The sequence below is a fragment of the Helobdella robusta genome, assembly GCF_000326865.2.
Source record: "Helobdella robusta unplaced genomic scaffold HELROscaffold_15, whole genome shotgun sequence".
In the NCBI taxonomy this organism is placed as follows: Eukaryota; Metazoa; Annelida; class Clitellata; order Rhynchobdellida; family Glossiphoniidae; genus Helobdella; species Helobdella robusta.
The window spans coordinates 1,019,337-1,043,302 of NW_008703839.1; the positions used below are offsets into that span (position 1 = coordinate 1,019,337).

Sequence of the window (23,966 nt, forward strand, 5' to 3'; positions counted from 1 at the left end):
ATTATCGATGATTCTTCTGTTTCAAAATTTATTGGTAGGAAGATCCAATTGCCCGTTGTTGAATATTTATTAATGGATGTCTTTGTTCTATGAGCATGAGTAATAATATATATATATATATATATAAATATATATATATATATATATATATATGCTGGTAAAGATATATATATATATATATATATATATATATATATATATATATATATATGTCTTCTGGGGTACCGCAAGGCTCGGTTCTGGGGCCGTTACTTTTTGTGCTATACACTGCAGAGCTTTTCGAAAATATTGATATTTTTGGTTTTAAGTACCATGCTTACGCAGATGATATTCAAATAGTAATTAGTGGTAATCCGGATACATTTCAGAGAGAGATAGACAAACTTGTTGAATGTCTGACCAGAGTCGATGAATGGATGTCAAACAACTGTCTCAAACTGAATCAACATAAATCGCAATTCCTTCCCATTGGCACTTGGCAACAAATGTCAAAACTCAGTATTGATTCAGTCATGATACAGAATGAGAGTATTACGTTTTGCAACAAGGCAGCAAATTAGGGTTGCATTCTTGATTCAGGTTTGATGATGAGTGATCATGTAAAGATGCTGACAAAATCGTGTTCCATACAGCTGCAGAGATTGAAAAAAATACGTAAATCACTGGATCAGTCGACAACACAGGCTTTAATACATGCATTTGTGCATTCAAGACTGGATTACTGCAATGGTTTATTTTATGGATTGTCAAAAAAGTCTATTGCTTCCCTTCAGTCTCTTCAGAATAGAGCAGCCAAACTTGTTGTAGGTAGTTCAAAATATGATCATGTTACGCCAATTTTAAATGACCTCCATTGGCTTACAGTCAGGAAAAGAATTGTATATAAACAGTGTGTTCTAATGTACAAAGCTATTCACGGTTTGCTCCCAGAATATTTAGTGAAAAAAATTAAAATTAAACCAGTAATGTCGAGTGGTATGAACCTGAGATCAGACAATGGCATTATATTGGTTGTTCCTAATACTCAGTTACAGAAAGCATCAAGAGACATTGCAGTTTCAGGACCGGTTGCATGGAACAGTCTTCCGAGATCGTTGAGAGCACTGGGGATGAAATTTGAAGCTTTTAAGAAGAATTTGAAAACTCATTTATTTTTGTTATAATTATTTCTGTTACATTTTTTAATGTTTGCATTGCTGACTCACTTATATTTCATTTGTTTTTTATTGATATTAGATAGCGCTTTTGAGAATTTTAACTTTTAATTGGCGCTTTATAAATTTTTCTTTAATAATAATAATAATAATAATAATATATATATATATTTACAATATTCTATAAATTCTACCGAATGTTTGGCGTTAATATGTTTGTAGTTCGTTTTTTCGATTTTTCTCACTAAAGTTTTTTGGTGAACGTTTAGTTTATTAAAATTCAAAATAAATTTATTTTTCGAATTCATGCTGCAAATAAGGCCATATTTCGATTCCGAATGATGCGCATCAAAGTTCAATTTTACAACACCAAAGTTAATTTTTACAGCGTCAAATTTAATCTTGACAAAGTCAATATTTTCCTATATATACAGCAAGGAGCACTGACGATGATTCATTCGGAATCGAAATATGGCCTTATTTGCAGCATGAATTCGAAAAATAATTTTATTTTGAATTTTAATAAACTAAACGTTCACCAAAAAAGTTTAGTGAGAAAAATCGAAAAAACGAACTACAAACATATTAACGCCAAACATTCGGTAGAATTTATAGAATATTGTAAAAATTATGGTCTATTACCAACATATATATATATATATATATATATATATATATATATATATATATATGTATGTATGTATATATTAGGACTGTCAGAAATGCATTTATTGATGAAAATCACAGCATGTGCGGCGTTAGTTAAGTTCCAATTTAACTTTTCGATTTAATTTTCATCAATAATTGCATATATATATATGCATCACTTTATATATATATATATATATATATATATATCAAAATAATACAATAAAATGCTTTGTGAACCGTGCATTCAATCATTCATCCTCAACCAAAATTGCAATATGCAACTGAAAAGAATTACTAATCTTATAGATAGTAAGCAATGGTGCAAAATACCATTCATCGAAAACACCATTCAATAGAGACACAGCGGAATAACAATATAATCAAAAACAACAATGACAACGACACAATTCTACATTACAGAATTATATGTCAACGGCACATAAAATAGACGAAATCATTCTCAAAAAAATCATAAAAAGTAACATTACACTAATCAATCACACTAAAAAAATTCAATACTGTTTATACTAAAACAACTGTAAGACATCACAATTGGTTAAAAAGAACAACTGCACTCCTAAATTTATTCTGGATGCAATGATAGCCAAAAAAACCTTCAATTTTTAACAAAAAGATGAGACAAATTGCAAAAGAAAAATTGAATTTTTTTTTTCAGAATAAAAACTCCGTTAGAAATTCGCCAATCTTCGTGAACGATAGTTCCTGAATTTGACCAATAGTTTACGGTAAATATAAATTCCAAAGCGATATATGTTAGCAAGAAAATCTTGTACACACACACACACATACACACACACAAACACACACAAACAATATATATATATATATATAAATATATTGTTATATATATATAATATATATATATATATTGTTTGTGTGTGTGTGTGTTTGGTTTGTGTGTGTGTGTGTGTGTGTGTGTGTGTGTGTGTGTGTGTGTGTGTGTCAAACTTAATTACTTAATTTGATCGATGTTTTTACGTTATAAATTTTTTTATAATTTTTCAAAATTTCGACGAAACTTATTGATAGCTAGCACAAAAACAGTAAAACAGTAAAACATATAAATCTACTTGTTCCAAGAAGTTGGTTTCTTTTGTTATAAATATGCTTGTAATACAATTTTGTGGTAATTTGCTGGGGTTTTTTATATTATTTATTACTGTTTTTTCATTTTCTGTTTAAATGATTTATTTGCATGTTAGTGTTTTTTACCGTTGTGTCAGTAATGGTTGTTGTTGTTTTGTTTATTTGTTGTTATTATGACTAACCTGTTAATATTTAAAAAGATTATCGTCATTCATTAATTCGCCGTATTCCTTGTTTTCAATTATATGTTAAATAATGACGGTGAATAATGAGAGCGGTGGCGATTGATAATTTTTATAATTTAAATAATATATCAATATAAAATGTTTGTGTTGCACTTTCACATAAGTTTTACACAAATATGTGTAAATAATAAAAGAACTGTGCAGGCAACAAAGCTGCTAGTTCAGACCTTCAATTAAATTGTTGTTGAAATGAACGTAATCTAATTAGAATAACTCCATCGAGTAATCAGGCACGTCGGAGGAAATGATTTCTAACGTTAATTGCCATCGGGTTATTAATGCCAGAACAGAGTTATGCTCAAGTAGCCTCTTTTAACAGTCAATCATTAAGTTTCAGTTCACTTCAAATTACATAGTTAAGAAAAATGTCAAAATTTTACTTCCTAATCTCGCAAAACATAAAAAAAATGAGCGTGGATTTTTTAAATACATATGATACTATTGTCAAAAATGTTTAAAAATATTCTAATATTTGAAATTAATAACTAAAATAAACAGCAGAAAAAAAGATCTCACATTTATTTTTAAATTCAACTCGAAGGATAAAAAAATAAATACAAAACAAAATCATAGCAATTGTTTAAAAAATCATTTAAGTAATGATGATGACCTCATCATTTAAGTAATGATGATAACATCATTTGAGTGAAACTGGTGATAACATCGTTTGAGTAATAGCGATGAGTATAGGATGCGGTAAAAGATGAACATATGTGTGTTGATTATCTCGATAGGGAGCATTCGTTTATAGGCTTTATTAGATTTGTTGTCTATTCAATCGAAAACAAGTTCAATTTGATTGTATGTTGGCAATATTTTATTTAGACAAAAAAATCACGTTTTCAATTCAAAAATTCAAAACACTACGTTTTTTCATGAAAAATATATTAATGTCAACACAGTTCAAAAACAGAATAAACATTTAAGCAATGTTGATCTCAAATTAAAATTTTGATGATGCAACATTTTTTACAAGATATTTTTTATTACATTGTGATAAAGCACTATTCATATTTTACATTCAAATATCGTAAAATCGGTTTTTTGCTAGTCGTTTTTTTAGTTGCATCTATTGTTAATTAACCTTAGGTTTTAGTTATTAAGTATATGCAGCCAGACTGAATTATAAATTAATTTAATTTTGTATCATTTTAGTTTAACATTTTATGTTTCATAATGTTCAAAACGCGATGTAAAAAAAGAATAAACGATAACGTTCAAACGTCAGCGAACTGAGCATACACATGTTCAGGAGTCGATGTCTTAAGCTTTTAGTGTTGTGTTCAAATTATTCAAAGACTTTATATTTATTGACATTTTAATTTTGAACTAATCAAGATGTTGAACTGCGAATGACATTCTAAAATGTCATTCACAGTTCAACATCTTTCTCTTTCAAAAAATTTACCCAGTTACTGAATCTTTGACATATTCACGCCACCGTCTATCCTACCATCCAGCAGCCAACGGTTTGGTGGAACGATTGCACAGACATGGTGGAACGATTGCACAGACAACTTAAGGCCTCGTTTATGGCTCACGATTCAAATAAATGGACGGATGTATTATCAGTGACACTGTTAGGCATTCGTGTAACGGAGAAGGAAGACCTAAAGTTGTCACCACTCACTTCGCCTTCCCGGAGATTTTCCAAACCCACGGCCAGAAACAACCGACGTGCACACATATGCATCAAAACTAAAACGCTGGTCGGAAATTCTAAAAGCAACAAAACCGAGAACAACTACAAATGTGAGTTACATCCAAAAAAAACAACAAAACAGGTTTTGGTTCGCACGGATGCTCACATACAGTGGCGTCACTAGGGTTGGTGTCACCCGGTGCGGTAACTCATGGTGTCACCCCTCTCATGACACCCCATAGACATACAGCATTTTTAGCAAAATTTATAAACACGAACAAGTTAAATGTGCTCGGCCGAGGCGCTTAATAATTCGGACGTCGAATTTGAATGGTATAAACGTCGAATACAAAAATGATTTGAACGAAAAAAATTTTATTCATAATACATTTCTGGGCGCTGGGCAGGTAGGCTGAATTAATGATAAGAATAATTTCATGGAGGGACATAAAAACATATACAGTGATATTTTGGTGTCACCCCCTGTAAGGGTGTCACCCGGTGCGGTCCGCACCCCCCGCACCCCCCTAGTGACGCCACTGCTCACATATGCATCAAAACTAAAACGCTGGTCGGAGATTCTAAAAGCAACAAAACCGAGAACATCTACAAATGTGAGTTACATCCAAAAAAACAACAAAACAGGTTTTGGTTCGCACGGATGCTCACCGTTTACCACTACAACCTCCCTACAATGGACCCTACACAGTGATGGAGCGACACCAAAAATATTTTGTCCTCAACAAAAAGGGGCATAGAGACACGGTGTCTATAGACTGTATGCAAACCTGCATAAACACCGGCACAGTGGCGAATTTAGGCATAGGCGCACTAGGCGCGCGCCTAGGGCCTCCAGATTTTAGGGGCTCCCAAAACTTGAAAAATGAGTTTTTTGGAGGCTTCAAAATATTTCGCACAAAAAAATTTAATAAGTTTGAGAAAAATTAATTTTACATTTTCAGATAATATATTTCATAATTATTTCTAAATATTTTTGAACAACGTATGAAAAAAAAATATACAAACAACAATTTATGCGTTGCCAAAAATGCGCGCGCGAATTTTCGCTCAACCCTAAATTAAAAATGTAAACAAACTTTTGAATTGTGGTAAAATTCGAACACTATTGGCGCATCTTACGTCACAGATTTCGATTAAAAATTTCAATTCAAATTTTAATTTTTTGCAATAACTAATTGTTAATTGCCAGTTTATTACACTATTTTAATAATTTCACTGTGTGGATAAATGATTATTTTTCCTTCTGCTGCTTATTGCAACACAATCGTTTCATTAAAACAATGTCTATGAGACAATATCCCTCAGGTGCAAAAAAACGTGATATTCGAAAGAAAAGAAAAGCAGAAGATGCGAAAAACGAAGGCGCCTTGTTGACATTTTTAGCGAAACGACCGGTAACCCCATCATCAGAAACTACTCAAACAGAAATAACAGCTGGTAATCAAAGTGCAGTCGTCTCGGCAACAGCCAGTATGGATTCTGAGTCCTATCCAACAGAATTGCCAGAATCTGAACCGCCGGCTAAAGGTTCTATAGAGGTCGCGAGTATTGAAACTGTTGATAACTGTAGTGAAATTTTGACAGATATTGCTATGTGGCCAGCGAATTTGACAGAAACCATGCGTAATTATGTTTTGGATTTCAAACCAAAAAATGTTGGCGACTTTTCATGTGCTAGCATGTTGATGACAGATCGTGGCAGACAATATTTTCGTCATTTGTCTGAACATAACTTTTACTTGACCAAGGCGAATGGCCAAAAAGAAAGACGTGAATGGTTAGTGTTCAGTGAAACTAGTGGAAGTGTTTATTGTTATGTATGCAAACTGTTTCCAAATAAAGCTAGTCAATTTTCAACAAATGGGTGTTCAGATTGGAAAAATATTGCCGCGAAAATTTCTGAACATGAAAATTCGTATGGCCATGTTCAAACAATGTGCACTTTGGCTAAACGCTTAAACGCAAACGGGCGTATTGACAAACAAATGGCGAAACAGTCAGATGATGAAAGGCAATACTGGAGAGAAGTTCTACGAAGGATTGTAGCAGCTGTACAGTTTCTTTCCTCTCAAGGTTTGGCTTTTCGTGGTCATGACAACAATGACGGCAACTTTACTAGTTGCTTGAATTATTTGTCAAAATTTAACCCTTTCTTAGCAAATCATATTGCACGGTACGGTAACAAGGGAAGTGGTTCTGTTAGTTGTCACATGCTACTTGTCACGAATTTATTGAAATAATGGGCAATGCTGTCAGAGATCAGTTTATTTCAGAAGTAAAGAAATCGATATATTTTTCTTTGATTGTTGATTCAACACCTGATGTTAGCCACGTGGACCAGTTAACTGTGATACTCAGATATGTTCTCATTGATGGTGAAATTAAAGAACGATTTTTAACTTTTGTTGACATCTATGCTCATAACGCTCAAAATCTGGAACAAGTGATCCTAGACGTTTTGAAGAAATGGGGGTTAGATATCACAAAATGCAGGGGACAGAGTTACGACAATGCTTCTAACATGTCTTGGCTTGCAGGCGCGAATCAAGGCACACAGTCCCAATGCAGTTTACATTCCCTGCTCTAGCCATAGCTTAAATCTAGTTGGTAATTCGGCTGCAGAATCATCGCTTTCAGCAGTATCATACTTTGACTTTATTCAAAACGTTTATGTGTGGTTCTCATCATCCACACACAGATGGAACATACTTAAAAGTCATCTAGTCAAAAGTTGATGCACCATAAAAAAAGTATCGTCACAAGGTGGTCAGCTAGAGCGGATGCAGTGTTTGCATTGCATCAGAACTACATTGGTATTCAAGAAGCTCTTCTTCAAGCAGCCGAAGATCGTGATCAGAAGGCGTCTGTAAGAAATGAGGCTAATGCTCTTGCTAATAAAATGGATCTTTTTGAGACTGCATTGCGGAATTCCATCAGCCAATGTAAGCTGGGAGATTTGTCTATTTTATGCATTGAATCAAAGGAGACATTAGAATACGATTTCAATGCGCACATTGACTCCTTCGCGAAATTGAAGAGCAGGAAAAAAGTTATATAACTGTAATAAACTGACAATTGTAATTTCTAACTAGTATCTATAGCTGTAGTATCTATGCATGTTAAATAATACATGGGTATGAGTGTTCTAACTATTGTTGTATTATGTTCGTTGATCGCCTTATAGGCGAGAGGGCCCCAAATTGGTCGTGCGCCTAGGGCCACAGTTTTTGTAAATACGCCTCTGCACCGGCACCATATACACCGGCACCATCTACACCGGCACCTAAGCCAATGACCACAGCGCCGAAAAATCATCTTTTACAACACTTTCAGCAAAATCAACTTCGACGTCGAACGACACATCAGCATTTACAAAAACGTTAGCACTATCTTTCTTCAATGTCATACGAGGACACACCAGAAACAGAAATATTTACGTCGACTCCAGTACACCCAAATCGACCCATCAACACCGACATTCTTCCGCCTCAGAGAACTACAAGATCGGGAAAAGCAGTTCAACTCCCATATCGATATCTTGTTTAGGATCGATCAACAGCTTATGCTGACGATCTGGTGGGAGAGTATTGTTGGAACGCACATCCATATTTTAAGCACGTTACGATTTGCTATATGTATATTGAAAACTTCCCTTCTTGCTGCGTTTTACGATCGAACTTCTCTTTGTAAATTTGTATAGCCGAACACGTTTTTATTTATTTTAGCATTACGTCAATAAAATACATTATAAACATTTTACTTATTGTTTCTTGCATCGAAAAAAATCTTTACAACTAGACTAAAGGTATATAAGGGGTGTAGGTTTCATGATCGATAGGTTAGAGTTGTTGTATTTATGGTTTGCGCTGTGAATTATTGACAATAGAGCAATATCAAGCGTATTTCAGGGATAAAAAATTCATCGGTTCTATTATTGTTACCATTCAAATAAACGTTTAAATAAGTCTGTGTTTGAAACAGTTAAGTTTATCTATCAGAAATCAGCGAACCTATGAAAGATCGAATAACTTGACAGTAGTACAAGCTACAAGACTGGTGTCAGAAGTGAGATTTTGATAGTTTAAAACTTTCGTAACAAATAATGCCTGTATTAGAATAACTCAATACAAGTAACCTAAGGAAGAAAATACTAAAACGAAACATTGACTCAAAAGGAACGGTCTGATAAACAAAAGTAACGATCTTGATCACTTAAACATTATAGAAATTAATAGAAAACTTGATCGACTAGCAGTCGAGTCAACAAAATTGGTAACCAAATTGTCAGCCGAAGTGAATAAATACTTGATCAACAGGAAACCAAAATGAAATTAAATGCAACCAAAACGTTAGAAGAACTAAAAGGATTAAACGACAAGATATAACAGCAATCAAGAAATTTCAAAGCGGAATTTAAAAAAAACTAATCGATAAAACGGACCAAAAAACAGACAAATTAAACAAATGAGTCGACGACCTAAAACGGAAATATCAGCTAGAAATAGAGAGAATTGCCCAAAAATAGAAACAAAAAGAAAAAAGCATGCACAAAGCGCCAAGCACCAAGTCAATAAAAGCAATATTGTTTAGGAGAGCTACCAGACTCCGTTCGAAGCAGCAGCACTCACTACGAGTGAAACACATGAGAACGAGCGACGGCACTGGTGATAGCACTAAGAAACTTCGCGTTGGAGGTATAACAATCGATTCCTGGCAAGGATCTTGACAACTTCGAAATCGCTATGAATACAAATATATAGAAAGCCTCTACAGGATACAGCTCGACCATTATATGCAAAAACCCAGAAAAACAACTGCTCAACAACTAACGCAAGACAGAAACATCTTCGACAAAAAGGGGCATAGAGACACGGTGTCCATAGCCCCCATAACCCTAACCTTAACCCATGCAGCATATGACGTTGAAATCAGCAAAATTGTCGTTGAAGAAGAACACAAGAATCAAATTTACTAAGAGAGTGATTTTCAACAAACAACAAAACAAACCATCTGAATGCTGAATTGCGAGAGAAAAAGCCATATACAACGGTTTTGCAATCAACAAACAGAGAAACACATAGCATGTATATATATATATATATATATATATATATATATATATATATATATATATATTGGAATTGAAAGAAAAAGAACCATTTACGACGATTTTGCATACAAAGGGTAAGAAACAGTCAACGGTAGGAAAAATATAAAATGAATTACGATAACACCGCATATCAGTCTGCTTACTCACAAGAGTCATCTACAGAAACAGCTTTACTGAAGGGGTTTAGTGACATTTAAAAATCAGAAAGATAATGGTAGGGCGGTGTTAATTGACTTTATTTGACTTTAGTTTAACGTTTGATACAATGTTCTGTTAAAGAGGTTGGCGGTTACTTATAGTATTGCTGGGATGGCTTCGGATTGGTTTGCCTCGTTTTTAATGGATCGAACGCAAAAAATTTTCTTTGATGGATGAGGTGGTGATGATGACTGGTGTCCCGCAAAGTTTGGATTTAGGCCCGATTCTATTTTTGATGTATGTTTATGATTAGCCTGGTTTAGTGAATGAACATGGTTTGGGGTTTATATTTATGCCGATGATCTCTAAATTTATTTTGCTGGATTAGCAAAGATACTGGGGTAATATCAAAAAGGTTGATTAAATGAATTGAGGAATAAATAATTTTTTGAATCTGAACCGTTTGAAGTTAAAGCAATTCTGAAGCAAAATGGGGTTAATTTGATTTAGATCTAAAAAAGTTATGATAAAATCGGTAGTTTTTTGATGTTCTTGGTAACCGGCTACACTGCAAGACTGTTTGTTGGGTTTGGTAGACGTGATCATATAACTGGGTGGTTGCAGGATATTTATTGGTTGCCGGTGTTTGAAAAAATTTACCATCTACCATTGCATCTGAAACAGATTGTTCCGATTGTTTCAGTAAAAAAAATTCAAACAGGAACTAAAGACGCACTGGCTCAATAAAGCGTTTAAATCATAGCTCCTGAGGAATATTTAAAAGAAAATGTTTATAATAATAATAACAAGGATTTGGAGAAACGAATAAATGCCATGTGACAAATGATGGCTAAGGAAACTAACGCTAGCAAACCTTTCTAGGTTACACTGAAATTGCAATGACTTTTGGCTAAACGGAAATTTTGCCTCAAAAATTGTGCGATAACTATCGACACTGGAGCCACAAGATCTATCCTAAGAAGCGCATCGTTTTACAGGGACATGAGAATTGCAACGGATATACATTACAAATGGCCATTTAAAAAACATCATCTATTCAACCGGATAATGCGTATGGAAACTTAGCATTTCAAGAATCGTTCCTTATAAAGGATATTACAGAGGGTTGCATAAGCGGTATTGATTTTTAAACAAAACATGATTTCATGACTGATTTGGAAAAACGTGTCTTCAGGTGGAGAAAAACGGTAAAAATAATGTGAAGTAATGAAGTAAAACGTGTCAAAGTGACAACTGGGGTTAAAACGGTATATATATAAATATATATATATATTTTTATATATATATACATATATATATATATATATATAATATTATATTGGACTATCGGAAATGCAATTATTGATGAAAATCACAGCATGTTTGGCGTCCAGTCGATCATCGCGGTCATCCACGAAGTTGCTTTCAGTCCGTGGGTTTTTAATAAATATTAACTGTCAGAAATGCCTTTCATGAGGAGATTGAAACAAAGATTAAACAGCAACGGCAATGCAGGATCACCCTGGAGCACCCCGCATAATAATGATAATAATAATGCGAACTCTTTTATTTCAAAGCAAAGACACTAAATAATTATGAAAATAAAATAATGAAATGTCACAATAATATAATAAAATGTAATAAAATGTCAATGATTGCCACAATGCTCATTTTTAGAAAAAGTACATAGCGGTGAAGTATATTCAAATATATATCACAAATTGTTTCTGTCACAATATATGCCATACGATAGTTTTATAACAGTCTCTATCAATTCATCGTTGAAAGAATCTGGCCACAAAATTTTAAAAAGTGAAAAATTAAAATTATTATAAAAACCTATTGGTGATATTTCAAAAGTATTTATAATTATTGTGCAGTGTTTATAGTTGTCATTTAGATAACTGTGCAAATTGTCTGAATATTTTTTGATCTTGTATTGCCTGGATGATTCAAGATTTATTTCATGACAAACCGTTAACTCTAAGATCTCTACTGTGTTGCCTAGTAGTATGGCGATGTCAGGTCGTAGAATGTTGAACAGATCTGATATAGGGTGAACACCGTCAATTTTTAAATCTGCAAACAACCGACAGTAGGCAGGCGCACATAGTTTCAATCGGTTGGTGATCGCGGCCAAAATTTTATTATGTCTTTCAGTGTATCTTTTAAGTGTGGATGTGGACCCGCAGTTAGAAATCACATGTTTATTTGTTTGTTTACAACCGCAGAGAAGGCACAAAGGACTTGGAGTTTTGCCCCATTTAAACAAATTGGCATTTGTTGGCAGTTGCAGTACCAAATATTTCCTGGCAAATTTGAAGAGTACTCCAGCAAGATTCTCTAGAGTTTTTGACCAACGAGAAATATTATTAGTTTTGATGACGGTTTTTATTTTAGAGATAATTGTGGCAAATTGTGGTAAATATTTCCTGGCAAATTTGAAGAGGACTCCAGCAAGATTCTCTAGAGTTTTTGACCAACGAGAAATATTATTAGTTTTGATGACGGTTTTTATTTTAGAGATAATTGTGGCAAATTGTGGTAAATATTTCCTGGCAAATTTGAAGAGGACTCTAGCAAGATTCTCTAGAGTTTTTGACCAACGAGAAATATTATTAGTTTTAATGACGGTTTTTATTTTAGAGATAATTGTGCCCTGACTCACAAGCGAAAGAACGTGGCTAAAACATGATTCAACTCTTTCATCTTTCAGCTGTTTGAGCGATGATTTTAGGGCATTTGATTTTGAAAGGATACTGTCAACTTTGATGTAATTGATTGTTGATTCTTTGTACAAACATTGAATTTCTTTATTTTGGTTGGTTTTAAAATAGTTTCACATCTCGTTTTTTCTGAGGTATCCTCTAGGGACATAATATTATGGCCTTCCATCCATGCTGGCAGCGAAGTTAGTTCTGCTACACAGCCACTAATTGGCATATCCAACCAGTTTCGGATAGCTTCAACAATTAGATTATCCAGATTCTCTGCTATCCAAGTCAACGAGAAACTGTAGCTGCGAAGTTCAAAAATTATTTGAGTGAGAACAAACCTTCTCAAAACCTGTAGTCTCTGTTGTGGGCGCACATCCAACTTTGAGATCTTTTCCAACAACTGAATGACCTTCAACTGTAACTCGTTTTTTGCTTCGGAATCTTTGCATTCATAATCGTAGTTTGCCTAGATACCTGAAAGATTGACCAATTTCCACGTTAGGGATTTGTACGTCTTCAATCGTTAACCGTGGCAAGAATTGAACATATTTGCCATCTTTTTTCCTCATTCCAAACGAGCAGCATTTGTCAACTCTCATTTTCATTTCTGACCAGTTGCACCAAAGTTGATTCAAATCGATCAGTTTTTGTGCTCCTTCAGTGCTGTGAGCAATGACTGCCGAGTCGTCGGCAAATTGAAGCCATGATCTAGTATTTATGTTGGAAGTTGGGCCCCAGAGATAACCAGGTTGTTTATATTCTTTGGTGTCCAAGATTTTCATGAGAGGGTTGAAACAGATATTAAAAAGCAGCGGGGAACAGGGGTCGCCTTGAAGTACACCTTTTCTAACTGGTATTGCTTGCGACAATTCACCGTTAACAGATAGTGATATAGAATAGTTGCAATACATTGATGCTATTATATTATGAAATATTAGTGGAACATGATATTTTAAGATCGAAGTGATGAGATGATGGTTTACCTTTCCAAAAGCATTTCTTAAGTCCAACAATGTAACAACAATGGTGCGTTGATGTCGCTTGGCATTTTTTAATAGATGGGTTAACATTTGGGTGTGTTCGGCTAACCCATCGACAGTTGGGTAAAAGACTTTTGGTATATTTTTGTTGATAAAATTGTTTTTGTCAATAAAGTTGTAGAGTCTTGATTTTATGAGAGTTGAAAATAATTTATAGATTACTGGTTGCAAAGTAATTGGACGAAAATTTGATGGGTCTTGTGAATCACCTTTTTTGTAGATTAGGACCGTCAATTCTCTACACCAGCATTTTGGAATTATTGTAGCACGCCAACACATTGCAAACAATTTATGAAGGTATGTTCTCAATATTGGGCATCTTTTGAAAACTATAATTGAAATTTGACAAGGAGATGCCTTTGCTTTTCTTTTCTTCACAATTGCAGTAATCTCATTGTAAGTTGGTGGATTTAAATTTCCTTGAAACGACGGAGAAGGAAGGGATCCAATTTGGGAGACGAAACGTGGTACGATCACCAGCGTTTAGTAGATTTTTAAAGAAGTTGGCTGCTGTTTCCATGTTGAAGAGTGGCGATTCAGAATTAGATTTGTTAAAAATATTATTTCATGTTTTCCAAAAGTTCTGTTTCAGTTTAGTTAAAATATTGTCTTTATTTTTAGATACTTTATTAGTTTTTAATGTTGCCCTTATCTGCCTGCTGAGCATGAGTTGGCTATCTTTAATTTTTTTAATTTTGTTTTTAAATGTCTAATATTGCAATTTTTGTGCTTCTTGGTGTTGAATCTTTTGTTAACGTTCCATAATTTGACGCAAAATATGAGTAAATTATGTTTTGAAATTCGATGGCGAAGTTGTCAACGTCAGCACAGTTGTTAAGACGTTTTAGTTCAATATGAAAAAATGCGTTGGCTTTAACCCAATGTGTTGACGATTTGAGTATTTTTATACCAGGTAGTGGTTTTGGAATAGTTGTTGAATCTGATGTGTGTTGAAATGTTGTTGCATTGTTATCATCGCTGTCGACTGGTTCCACTTCGGACTTCGTGGATCTGAGCGATTTGTAAGATTTACATGATCTTTGATGCATCAACAGTCCTTTCCGACCCTTGCAAGTTTTACCACAACAACAAGTCATCATATTATTTAAATTATCAGGTAAAATATTATTATTATTTGTTAATAAATTGGAAAAAATGTTAACGTTATTGTTTGGTGAAATAATTTCCTTAGAGTTAGAATGAATTGCTGTACACCGCCAGGAGTGTCTATTAATAAAATTAAAGTCTTTATAGCAATACGGGCAAATTGTTGCGTTTACATTGTTACAAGAAATTAAACTAATTAAACTATTAACCTTAAAATAATCGATTAAACCAAATTTTAAAAAAGGCAGCCATTTTCTTTATCAATTATCCTACAATTTGATATAAAATTTAAATATATACCACGTTATAAAACCTTATATTGCTAAAATAAACAATGAGCTACATAAAAGCGACTCTCTTGTTCAAAGTCAAAAGCAATAAAAATAATGGGAACAGATCATTTATTTTTTATCAAATGCGTAAAGACAATAATTAGTTAATTAATAGAGAAATAGTCATGATTAAAATAAAATTAAATTAAAATAATTTTTAAATAAAATCATAATCATTATAGTTAGTCATCATTGCTCTTTATTTAAAATAAAATAAGTACAGCGATGATAAGATAGTTATGAAAATTGATTCACGCATTGTTCCGATCACAATATATGGCATATGATGATGATATCACAGTGCTAATTAAACTTTGGCGAAAATCTTCGGTCAAATCAATTTTTATCAAAGACAAATTGAAAGAATTGTAAAAGCCTATGGGCGATAATTCAAAAGAATTTATTAAAATATTATAATGACTAAAATTGTTCAACAGGTTGTTTTTGAGATTGCTTGTATATTTGTCGAGTTTGTATTGCCTGGACTTGACAAAGTTTGTTTTGTGGCAAATGTTTAGTTCAAGTATTTCGATGGTATTGTTGCTGAGAATGGCGATGTCTGGTCTAAGCGATCTGAATAGATCATCCTCTAAGCGATCATCCTCTACATCCGCGAAGATGGCGATATTCGGACCAGCACATGCTTTGATGTTGTTGATGATTATTGAGAAAACTTTGTTGTGGCGATTTAAGTATCGTTTGAGTGCTGTTTAATAATAATAATAGTAATAATAATAATAGTAATAATAATAATAATAATAATGGGAACATCATTTTATTTTTATCATAAATCACACGTTAAAAAAATTGTTAATGAATTAAAATTTAATAAAAGTAAAACTGTTTTAAAATTAAGAATTAAAATATTCTACGAAGCTCGAAATCCTAAAGAAGAATGCGTACAACAAGAAAGGATTAGTTCTAAAGGATGCATTCATTTAGTATTTCTGTCACAATAAATGGCATACGATGACGATATTACAGAGTACATGAGACTATTGTTAAATTGGTCAGACCAAGTTAATTCGATTAATGTCAAATTGAAGTACTTAAAAAAGCCTAGCGGCGAAATTTCAAAAGTGTTCATTAATATTTTTAAATGTTTAAAATCGTCAAGTAAATTATTGTGCAAATTAGAATATTTATAATATTTTATATTGTTTGGAGTTAAGGAAGTTCGATTCGTGGCAGACCGTTAGTTCCAATATTTCGATTGTGTTGCCCCGGAGCAATGCGATGTCAGGACGTAATGTCTTGAAGAGACACGACAGTGAGCGGATATCTTTGCAGTTCGTGTCAGCAAATATTGAAACCTCTGGTCCCGCACACGACTTAAGTTTTTCTACGATTATATTCAAAATGTTGTCGTAGCGTGTAGTGTATCTATTCAGTGCCACCATCGAGTTGCAGTTTGACAGAACATGCTTGTTGGTTTGCCTTGCATTGCAGAGCGGACAAAGGGCAGTTGACGATTTCCCCCATCTAAACAGATTAGCATTTGTGGGGAGCTGTTGGATGAGACTTTTTCTGACGAATTTGAATAGGGTCTCTGGTAGACTTTCAGTGAACTTTGACCAGTAAGCAATTCTAGTCGTGGAAATGTGGTCTTTTATCGATTTCAGAAGCGTCCCTTGGCAGCGGAACGACAGCAAATGTTTTAGTTCTGCATTTTCTTGTTGAGTCATTAGCGTTTTGAGTGTCGGTTTGATATCCTTTGTGTCCGGTAGCAAGTTGTCAATCTTTGTGTTGCTATTGGACGACTCACTCCATAAACACTTTAGTTCATCATTGCCGTTTGACTTCAGATAGTTTCGGAGTTTCAATCTTAACCATTCGGCAAAGTTTTTGAGTGATCTAACGTTTAGACCTCCTGATTTACTGGGGAGCGACAAGCTTTCTGATAGGCAGCTAATTGGCAATGACAACCATGCTCTAACCGTATCGGTAACCAGTGGATCCAGGTACGTTTCAATCCAGGTTAGCAAAACGTTATAGGCGCGAAACTCAAATGCAAACTGTGATGGAAGGTAGTATCTTAATATTTTAGTTGTACTGTTGTCTTTAATTCAGTGACAGTTGCTAGTATTGTTTTCAGTTTGTTGATCATTTGGCTTTTGGCCTCTGTGTTGTTTCCTTCGTAATCGTACAATTTACCAAAATATACGAAGTGGCCTCCAATGTCAACTTGAGGGATATGTTTGTCATTAATGGACAGCACCGGAGAGAACTGTTCGTAAACACCGTTTCGTTTTCTCATCCCGATTGAAGACACTTGTCAATCTTCAAAGTCATTCCAGTCGCTGTGTACCATGCCTGATTCAAGTTAATTAATTTTTTTGCACTTTCTGTGCTGTTAGCAACAATCGCCGTATCGTCTGTAAATTGCAACCATGCTCTTGTTTTCAAATTAGCTGTGGGACCCTAAATGTATCCACATTGTTGGAATTTAGCTTTCTCAACTACTTTCATTAGGGGATTGAAGCAGGGGTTAAAGAGCAGTGACGACACAGGATCTCCTTGGAGCACTCCTCGATTGACGTGAATGGGGGATGTTAGTTGGTCGGCTCCGGATACCGTTATTGAATACTTAGTGTATATGTCTTTAATTAGGCTTTTTATGTGAGATGGAATGTGATGATAGTCCAGAGTTGATGTGATGAGACTGACCTCACCGAATGCGTTTCGAAGGTCTAGTAGGGAAACAATTATTGTTCTTTGATGTTTCCTCGCATCGTTGAGAAGGTGAGTAAGAAGTTGATTGTGCTCTGTCAGTCCATCAATTTTAGGGTAGAACCCCTTCTGAACGTTTTTGTTGATAAATGCGTTTTTTTCCAAAAAGTTATAAATTTTGTTGTTGATGAAAGATGAAAATATTTTGTATAGTGTAGGTTGCAATGTTATGGGTCTGAAACTTGATGGATCATGAGCGTCACCCTTTTTGTGAAGCCCTTTCTCCAACAAGTTGAGATTCTGCAAGATGTCCAGCATTTAACTAGCAGTTTGTGGAGAATTGTGTGTAATATTGGGCATTTCTTGAATGGGATTATAAAAGTTTGGTCAAACGAACATGGAGATTTTGACTTGTATTTGCGAATTATTGTCGAGATTTCGTGATAAGAAGAAGGGCTGGTGTTGCAGGGTGATGAAGGTAATTGTAATTTTGGAACCCAGTTGGGTAGCTGATGTTTTTATTGGTGCGGATCATTGAGAATTGAATGGAAATATTTGTTGCATTCGATGACGTTAAAAAGTGGCTTCATGTTTGTTGTTTGGTTGAATATTTTTTTACATGTAGGCCGAAATCGTTTTTTGAGCTGAGTTGTGATGTCATTCGTTTCGAGTGCATCTTTTGATGTTCTTTTTTTGATGCTATTCTTGATCTTATCGCTTTACTTGCTTTGCTAATTAGACTGTCAAAGCGCTGATTGTTTTGACCCAATAGCTTAAGTTGTTTCAGTTCTTTTTTCAGTTGTTTTATTGATTTATTGGAGTGAGAGTTGTTGACTGTTTGAGTTTTAATGGTCCCGTAGTTTTTAGCGAAATATTTGTAGATCATTTGTTGGAAGACATGGGCGAACTCGTCAATGTTGTCGCAGTTTGGGAGAAATTGTTGATGAAGCTGGAAGAAGGCGTTGGCTTCGAGCCATTGAGCTGACGATTTGGGTAATTTGACGCCTGGAAGAATAGATTCTATTTTATCTGGCGTTGGCGACGCTGGTACTTCACGGCTTTCTGAGAGGAATGTTTGTTGATCTGGAGCTGGTGTTGTGCCATCTACGTTGTCTGTTGGGTTGTCTGAAAGTTGAAATGTTTTATGCATTTTGCATGAGCGTTGATGCATAATTAAACCCTTACGGCCTCTGCAGCCCTTTCCACAGCAACAAAATATTAAAATGTTCTCTAAATTTATTGAAGCGGTGTCTGCTGAATTTGTTCTGTAGATACTTGGAGAAATATTTACATTAGATTTTGCATTTGGGCGTGCAGCGTTATTGTTTAGACTTGCAGTGTTACTTGTACACCTCCAGGTGTGTTTGTTAAAGTTGGCGAATGTTTTATCGCAATAAGGACATTTTGTTAAATTTTCAACGTTAATTGAATTAATTAAAATAATTAAAATAATATATAAAACGTTGTTAAAACTTAATTTTAAAAACACCGCCATGTTCCTCTCAATTTTTCCAATCAGCAGTATCAACTTTAAAACTAATTTAATAAAAATAAAATCAAAATTATGAGTAAAAACAGTGAGTTGAACGTTTGCAGCCAACTTTCGTATTTCACAATCCCATAATAATAATAATAATAATAATAATAATAATAATAATAATAATAATAATAATAATAATAATAACGAGAACACCTTTTTATTTTCATCGTAAAAACGTACATGAAATTAAAAAAAAGAAAAAAACAATAATTGTCAATGATAACCAAAATTAAAATATATATGTATATAGTAAAATGTCCTGAAATAATCTCCGAAGCTCGTCATCTTATAAAAAGGATGTGTACAACGAGAGAAGGTTAGTCCTAAATGGTTCATTCAATTTGCATTTCTATCACAGTAAATACTATATGGTGACGAAATTGCTGCATAAATAAGGTTGTTTATAAAATCATCAGTCCATATTAAATTAATGAGAGACAGATCAAAAGTATTAAAAAAACCTAAAGGGAATATTTCAAATGTAGCAATATTAATTGTAACGTTAGAGTGTTTATAACTATTGGTCAAATTATTTTGTAAATTATGGGAGTACTTCGCCGTCCTTTGATTTCAGAAAGTTTTTTTTATGGCAAACCGTGAGCTCCAGGATTTCAATGTTGCTATCGCAAAGTAGTGCGATGTCGGGACGTAGCGTCTTGAAAAGGCAGGATAGTGGCTGATACTTATCTTGATCCGTGTCTGCATATATGGAGACATCAGGGCGTGCGCATGATTTCAACCTGTCTAATATTATTGAAAGAATTTTGTTGTGACGTGTTGTAAATCGCTTCAGCGCCAACGCCGCGCCACAATTCCATAAAACGTGTTTGTTTGTTTGGCAAGCGCTGCATAGAGGACATTGTGCAGTGGATGATTTTCCACATCTTTGAAGGTTGGTGTTTGTCGGAAGTTGTTGGATTAAACTTTTTTTGACAAATTTAAACAGAACTTCCGGAAGACAACGACAACAACAATAATAATCTTTTATTTTCCCCACAAAAATAAAAGATTATTATTGTTGTTGTTGTTTTTGTTATTAATGTGTGAACATATTTTATTTATCCAATCGACACAATGAAACTATAAGATATTAAGATAATAAATTGTAACTAAAATGTTAAAATGAATAGAATAAAAATAATCAATAGAATAAAATAATCAAATGTACGACCCACCCATCCTCATTGCCAATGACAAGTGCATGGGTGTAAGTTATATTTAAAATAGCATTAGACAATGTTTCTGTCACAATAAATTCCATATGACGAGCTAATAACACTGTTTATTAATTTAAAATTAAACTGTATTGACCATGTAAATTTAAATATCGATAGATTAAAATTATTACATAAACCAATTGGCGACAATTCAAATGTATTAATTATTATAGAACAATCTTTATATTCTTTATTTAGATATGCATATATATTTTTATATTTTTGTTATTTATATTGTTTCGATGAAATTAGATTAGTTTCATGGCATATCGTCCGTTCCAATATTTCAATCTTGTTGCCCCTCAAAATGGCAATGTCTGGTCGTAGCGTGTTGAATAGGAGTGACATTGGACGAATGCATTCCCTTTCCAAATCTGCAAACAAACAGCAATCGTTTGGAGCCTGTAACTTCAACTCGTCCATCATCAACGCCAGTACTTTATTATGTCTATCTGTGTATCTCTTCAGAGCCGATGTTGAACCACAGTTTGACACTACATGCTTGTTTGTTTGTCAAACGTTACACAGTGGGCACAAGGGAGTTGTGGTTTTGCCCCATTTGACCAGATTTGAATTTGTGGGCAGTTGTTGAATTATGTATTTCCTCACAAATCTGTAATGTTTCCCGGACATGTTGTCAACAATTTTCGACCAACAAGTTATCCGTGCCGGAGTAATAAGTTCGCCAATTGACCTGAGCCTGTACCTTGAGATTGAAGTTCAATGATGTGGTTGAGACATGACTTCACTCGGGATTCATCAAGGAGTTTGAGAGACTGCTTTAATGAGTCTGTTTCTTTCAGCGAACTGTCAGGTTTGACAAAGTTTGAAGAGGTTTCGTGCCATAAGCGTTTAATTTCTTCATTATCGCTGTTCTTTAAATAGCTGCGAACTTTCATTTTTGTTTTTTCTGCAGTGTCTCTTAGTGACATGATGTTATTACCCCCGAGTTTCATTGGTAGTGAAAGCATCTCCGCTACACATCGAGAGCCACTCCCTGGCTTTACTTACGATCAGGTTATCTAGGTTGGACGATATCCATGTTGGCGAGAAATTATAGTTGCGGAGTTCAAATTGAATTTGTGTTGGAATGAAGTATCGTAGTATTTTTAGTTTCTGTTGCGGTTTGATGTCCAGACCAGAGGTGGTCTTCAGCAATTTGGTCAATTTTGAGCTAATTTCCTTTTTGGCTCTTGTATCTTTACCTTCAAAATCATACAATCTACCTAAGTAGACAAAACTATTTCCAATTTCTATGTTTGGAATGACTTCATCATCAATTGTCAATCTCGGAGAGAATTGTTCGTAGGTCCCCTCTTTTTTTCCTCATGCCAAATGAGTTGCATTCGTCGATTCTCATTTTCATTTTTGACCAATTGCACCACGCGTAATTCAAATCGATTAGTTTCTTGGCGCCTTCAGAACTGTGGGCGATAATCGCTGAGTCGTCAGCAAATTGGAGCCAAGATTTGGCTTTCAGTCCTGAAGTTGGGCCCCAGAAATAACCACAGTTAGTGTACTCTTTGGTTTCAAGAATTTTCATTAGCAGATTGAAACATAAATTGAAGAGTAGCGGAGAGCACGGATCACCCTGGAGGACACCTTTCTCGGCCGGTAGTGTTAATTTGTTGTTAATTGAAATGGTTATTGCATAATCTGAGTATATCGAATAATAATAATAATAACAATAATAATAATAATAATGAGACAATCCATTTGTTTTCATTTTAAAACATACATTTTAATTATAAAGTTAAAATAATAAAACTTATAATAAAAATTATATAAATATTCTACAATGCTCGCCATACATTTTAAATGGGCACAAAGAGAAATAGAATCAGCATTAAGTTATGTTCACAGTAAATTGCGTAAGATGATGATACTACGGAATTAATTAAACATCTATGAAAAGGGTCTGACCAAATAAAATTAATTAATGATAGTTTAAAATATTTAAAAAACCTATCGGGGAAATTTCAAATGAATTTATTATAATATTTGAGCTTATCAATTCGTCTATCAAATTGTTATTAAGATTTTGAAAGTATTTTGATGTTTTATATTCCTTGGATTTAGAGAAGTTAGATTCGTGGCAAACTGTTAATTCCAGTATTTCGATAGTATCACCTCGCCGAATGGCAATATCTGGTCGAAGTCATTTGAAGAAAGATGATACTGGAAGGTATTTGTTGCAGTTGGAATCTGCATAAATCAATACATCCGCACATGCAAATGATTGAATTTTTTCTAAAATCATCGATAGTATATTGTTGTGACGTGTTGTATATCTTTTCAGGGACGAAATCAAACTGCAGTTTGACAACACATGCTTATTAGTTTGAGGAGCCTGACATAGTGAACACAGAGCATCTGGCATCTTGCCCCAGCAATAGAGTTGGGAGTTGTTGAATGAGAGACAAATTTGAATAAAACCTCTAGTAGGCCCTGAATTTCGACCATTGACTTATGTGGATTTCTGGAATATGATCTTTAATCGCTTTAACTAACATCCCTTGACATTGAAGTGATGATAGATGAACATAATCGGACTTCTGTAAACCCGCCAATAGTGCTTTAACTGTTGGTTTTATTTCAGCTGATTCAGGAAAGATGTTGTCTATTTTGGTGTAACTGTTGAAATATTTTTTATATAAACATTTTATTTCTTCATTGGCATGCGTTTTGAGGTACCTTCAAAGTTTGATTTATATTTTCAAATAATTTTTGAGATTCCGTTCTAGCTGGGAGGTTCTGTGTTGCAAGGTGTTGGCGGCGTCAGAGTATTGGGATCCAGTTTGGCAGCTATTGCTTGTTGTTGTGAGTGTCGCTTTGAATGGAATGAACGTAGTTTTTGCAAATGGTGACGCTGTATGATGGGCTCAAACTTGTAGCTGAATTAAAAACTTTTTTTGCAAAACCACAAAAATCGATGTTTGAGTTGGCTTGTTGTTTTGTGTTGTTTAGTTGAGTCGGATTATTTTGAGGACTATAACTCGATCTCAACGTTTTGCTAACCGACCTTATTTGGTTGTCGAAATGATGGTTATTGCGGCCCAAAATTTTAAGTTGTTTTAATTCTTTTTTCAACGGCTTAATTGACTTTTTTGTACATCCGTCCGGTTTAATTTTATTGTTGGTGGTGCCGAAGTTGGAGGCAAAGTAATTGTAGATCATAGTTTGGAAACGGATTGTAAATTCATTCAAATTGGTGATATTTGGTAGCGTTGATTGATAAATGAAAATACGCGTTGGCCTCAAGCCATTAAGCTGGG

The 23,966-nt window shown here is 34.2% G+C and overlaps 2 protein-coding genes across 2 annotated transcripts; one reads left to right on the top strand and one right to left on the bottom strand.

The window, feature by feature from the left end:
- Positions 1-6,100: 6,100 nt before the first annotated feature.
- Positions 6,101-8,520, top strand: HELRODRAFT_169223 (hypothetical protein; the record flags this gene model as incomplete). Its single annotated transcript, XM_009015074.1, has 3 exons — positions 6,101-6,590; positions 7,314-7,423; positions 8,122-8,520. The coding sequence occupies 3 exons, from the start codon at positions 6,101-6,103 to the stop codon at positions 8,518-8,520; spliced, it is 999 nt and encodes a 332-aa protein (XP_009013322.1).
- A 6,006-nt stretch (positions 8,521-14,526) lies between these two features.
- HELRODRAFT_169224 (hypothetical protein) lies at positions 14,527-14,922 on the bottom strand (the record flags this gene model as incomplete). Its single annotated transcript, XM_009015075.1, has 1 exon — positions 14,527-14,922. One exon carries the CDS (start codon positions 14,920-14,922, stop codon positions 14,527-14,529), a length of 396 nt encoding a protein of 131 aa, XP_009013323.1.
- Positions 14,923-23,966: the final 9,044 nt, after the last annotated feature.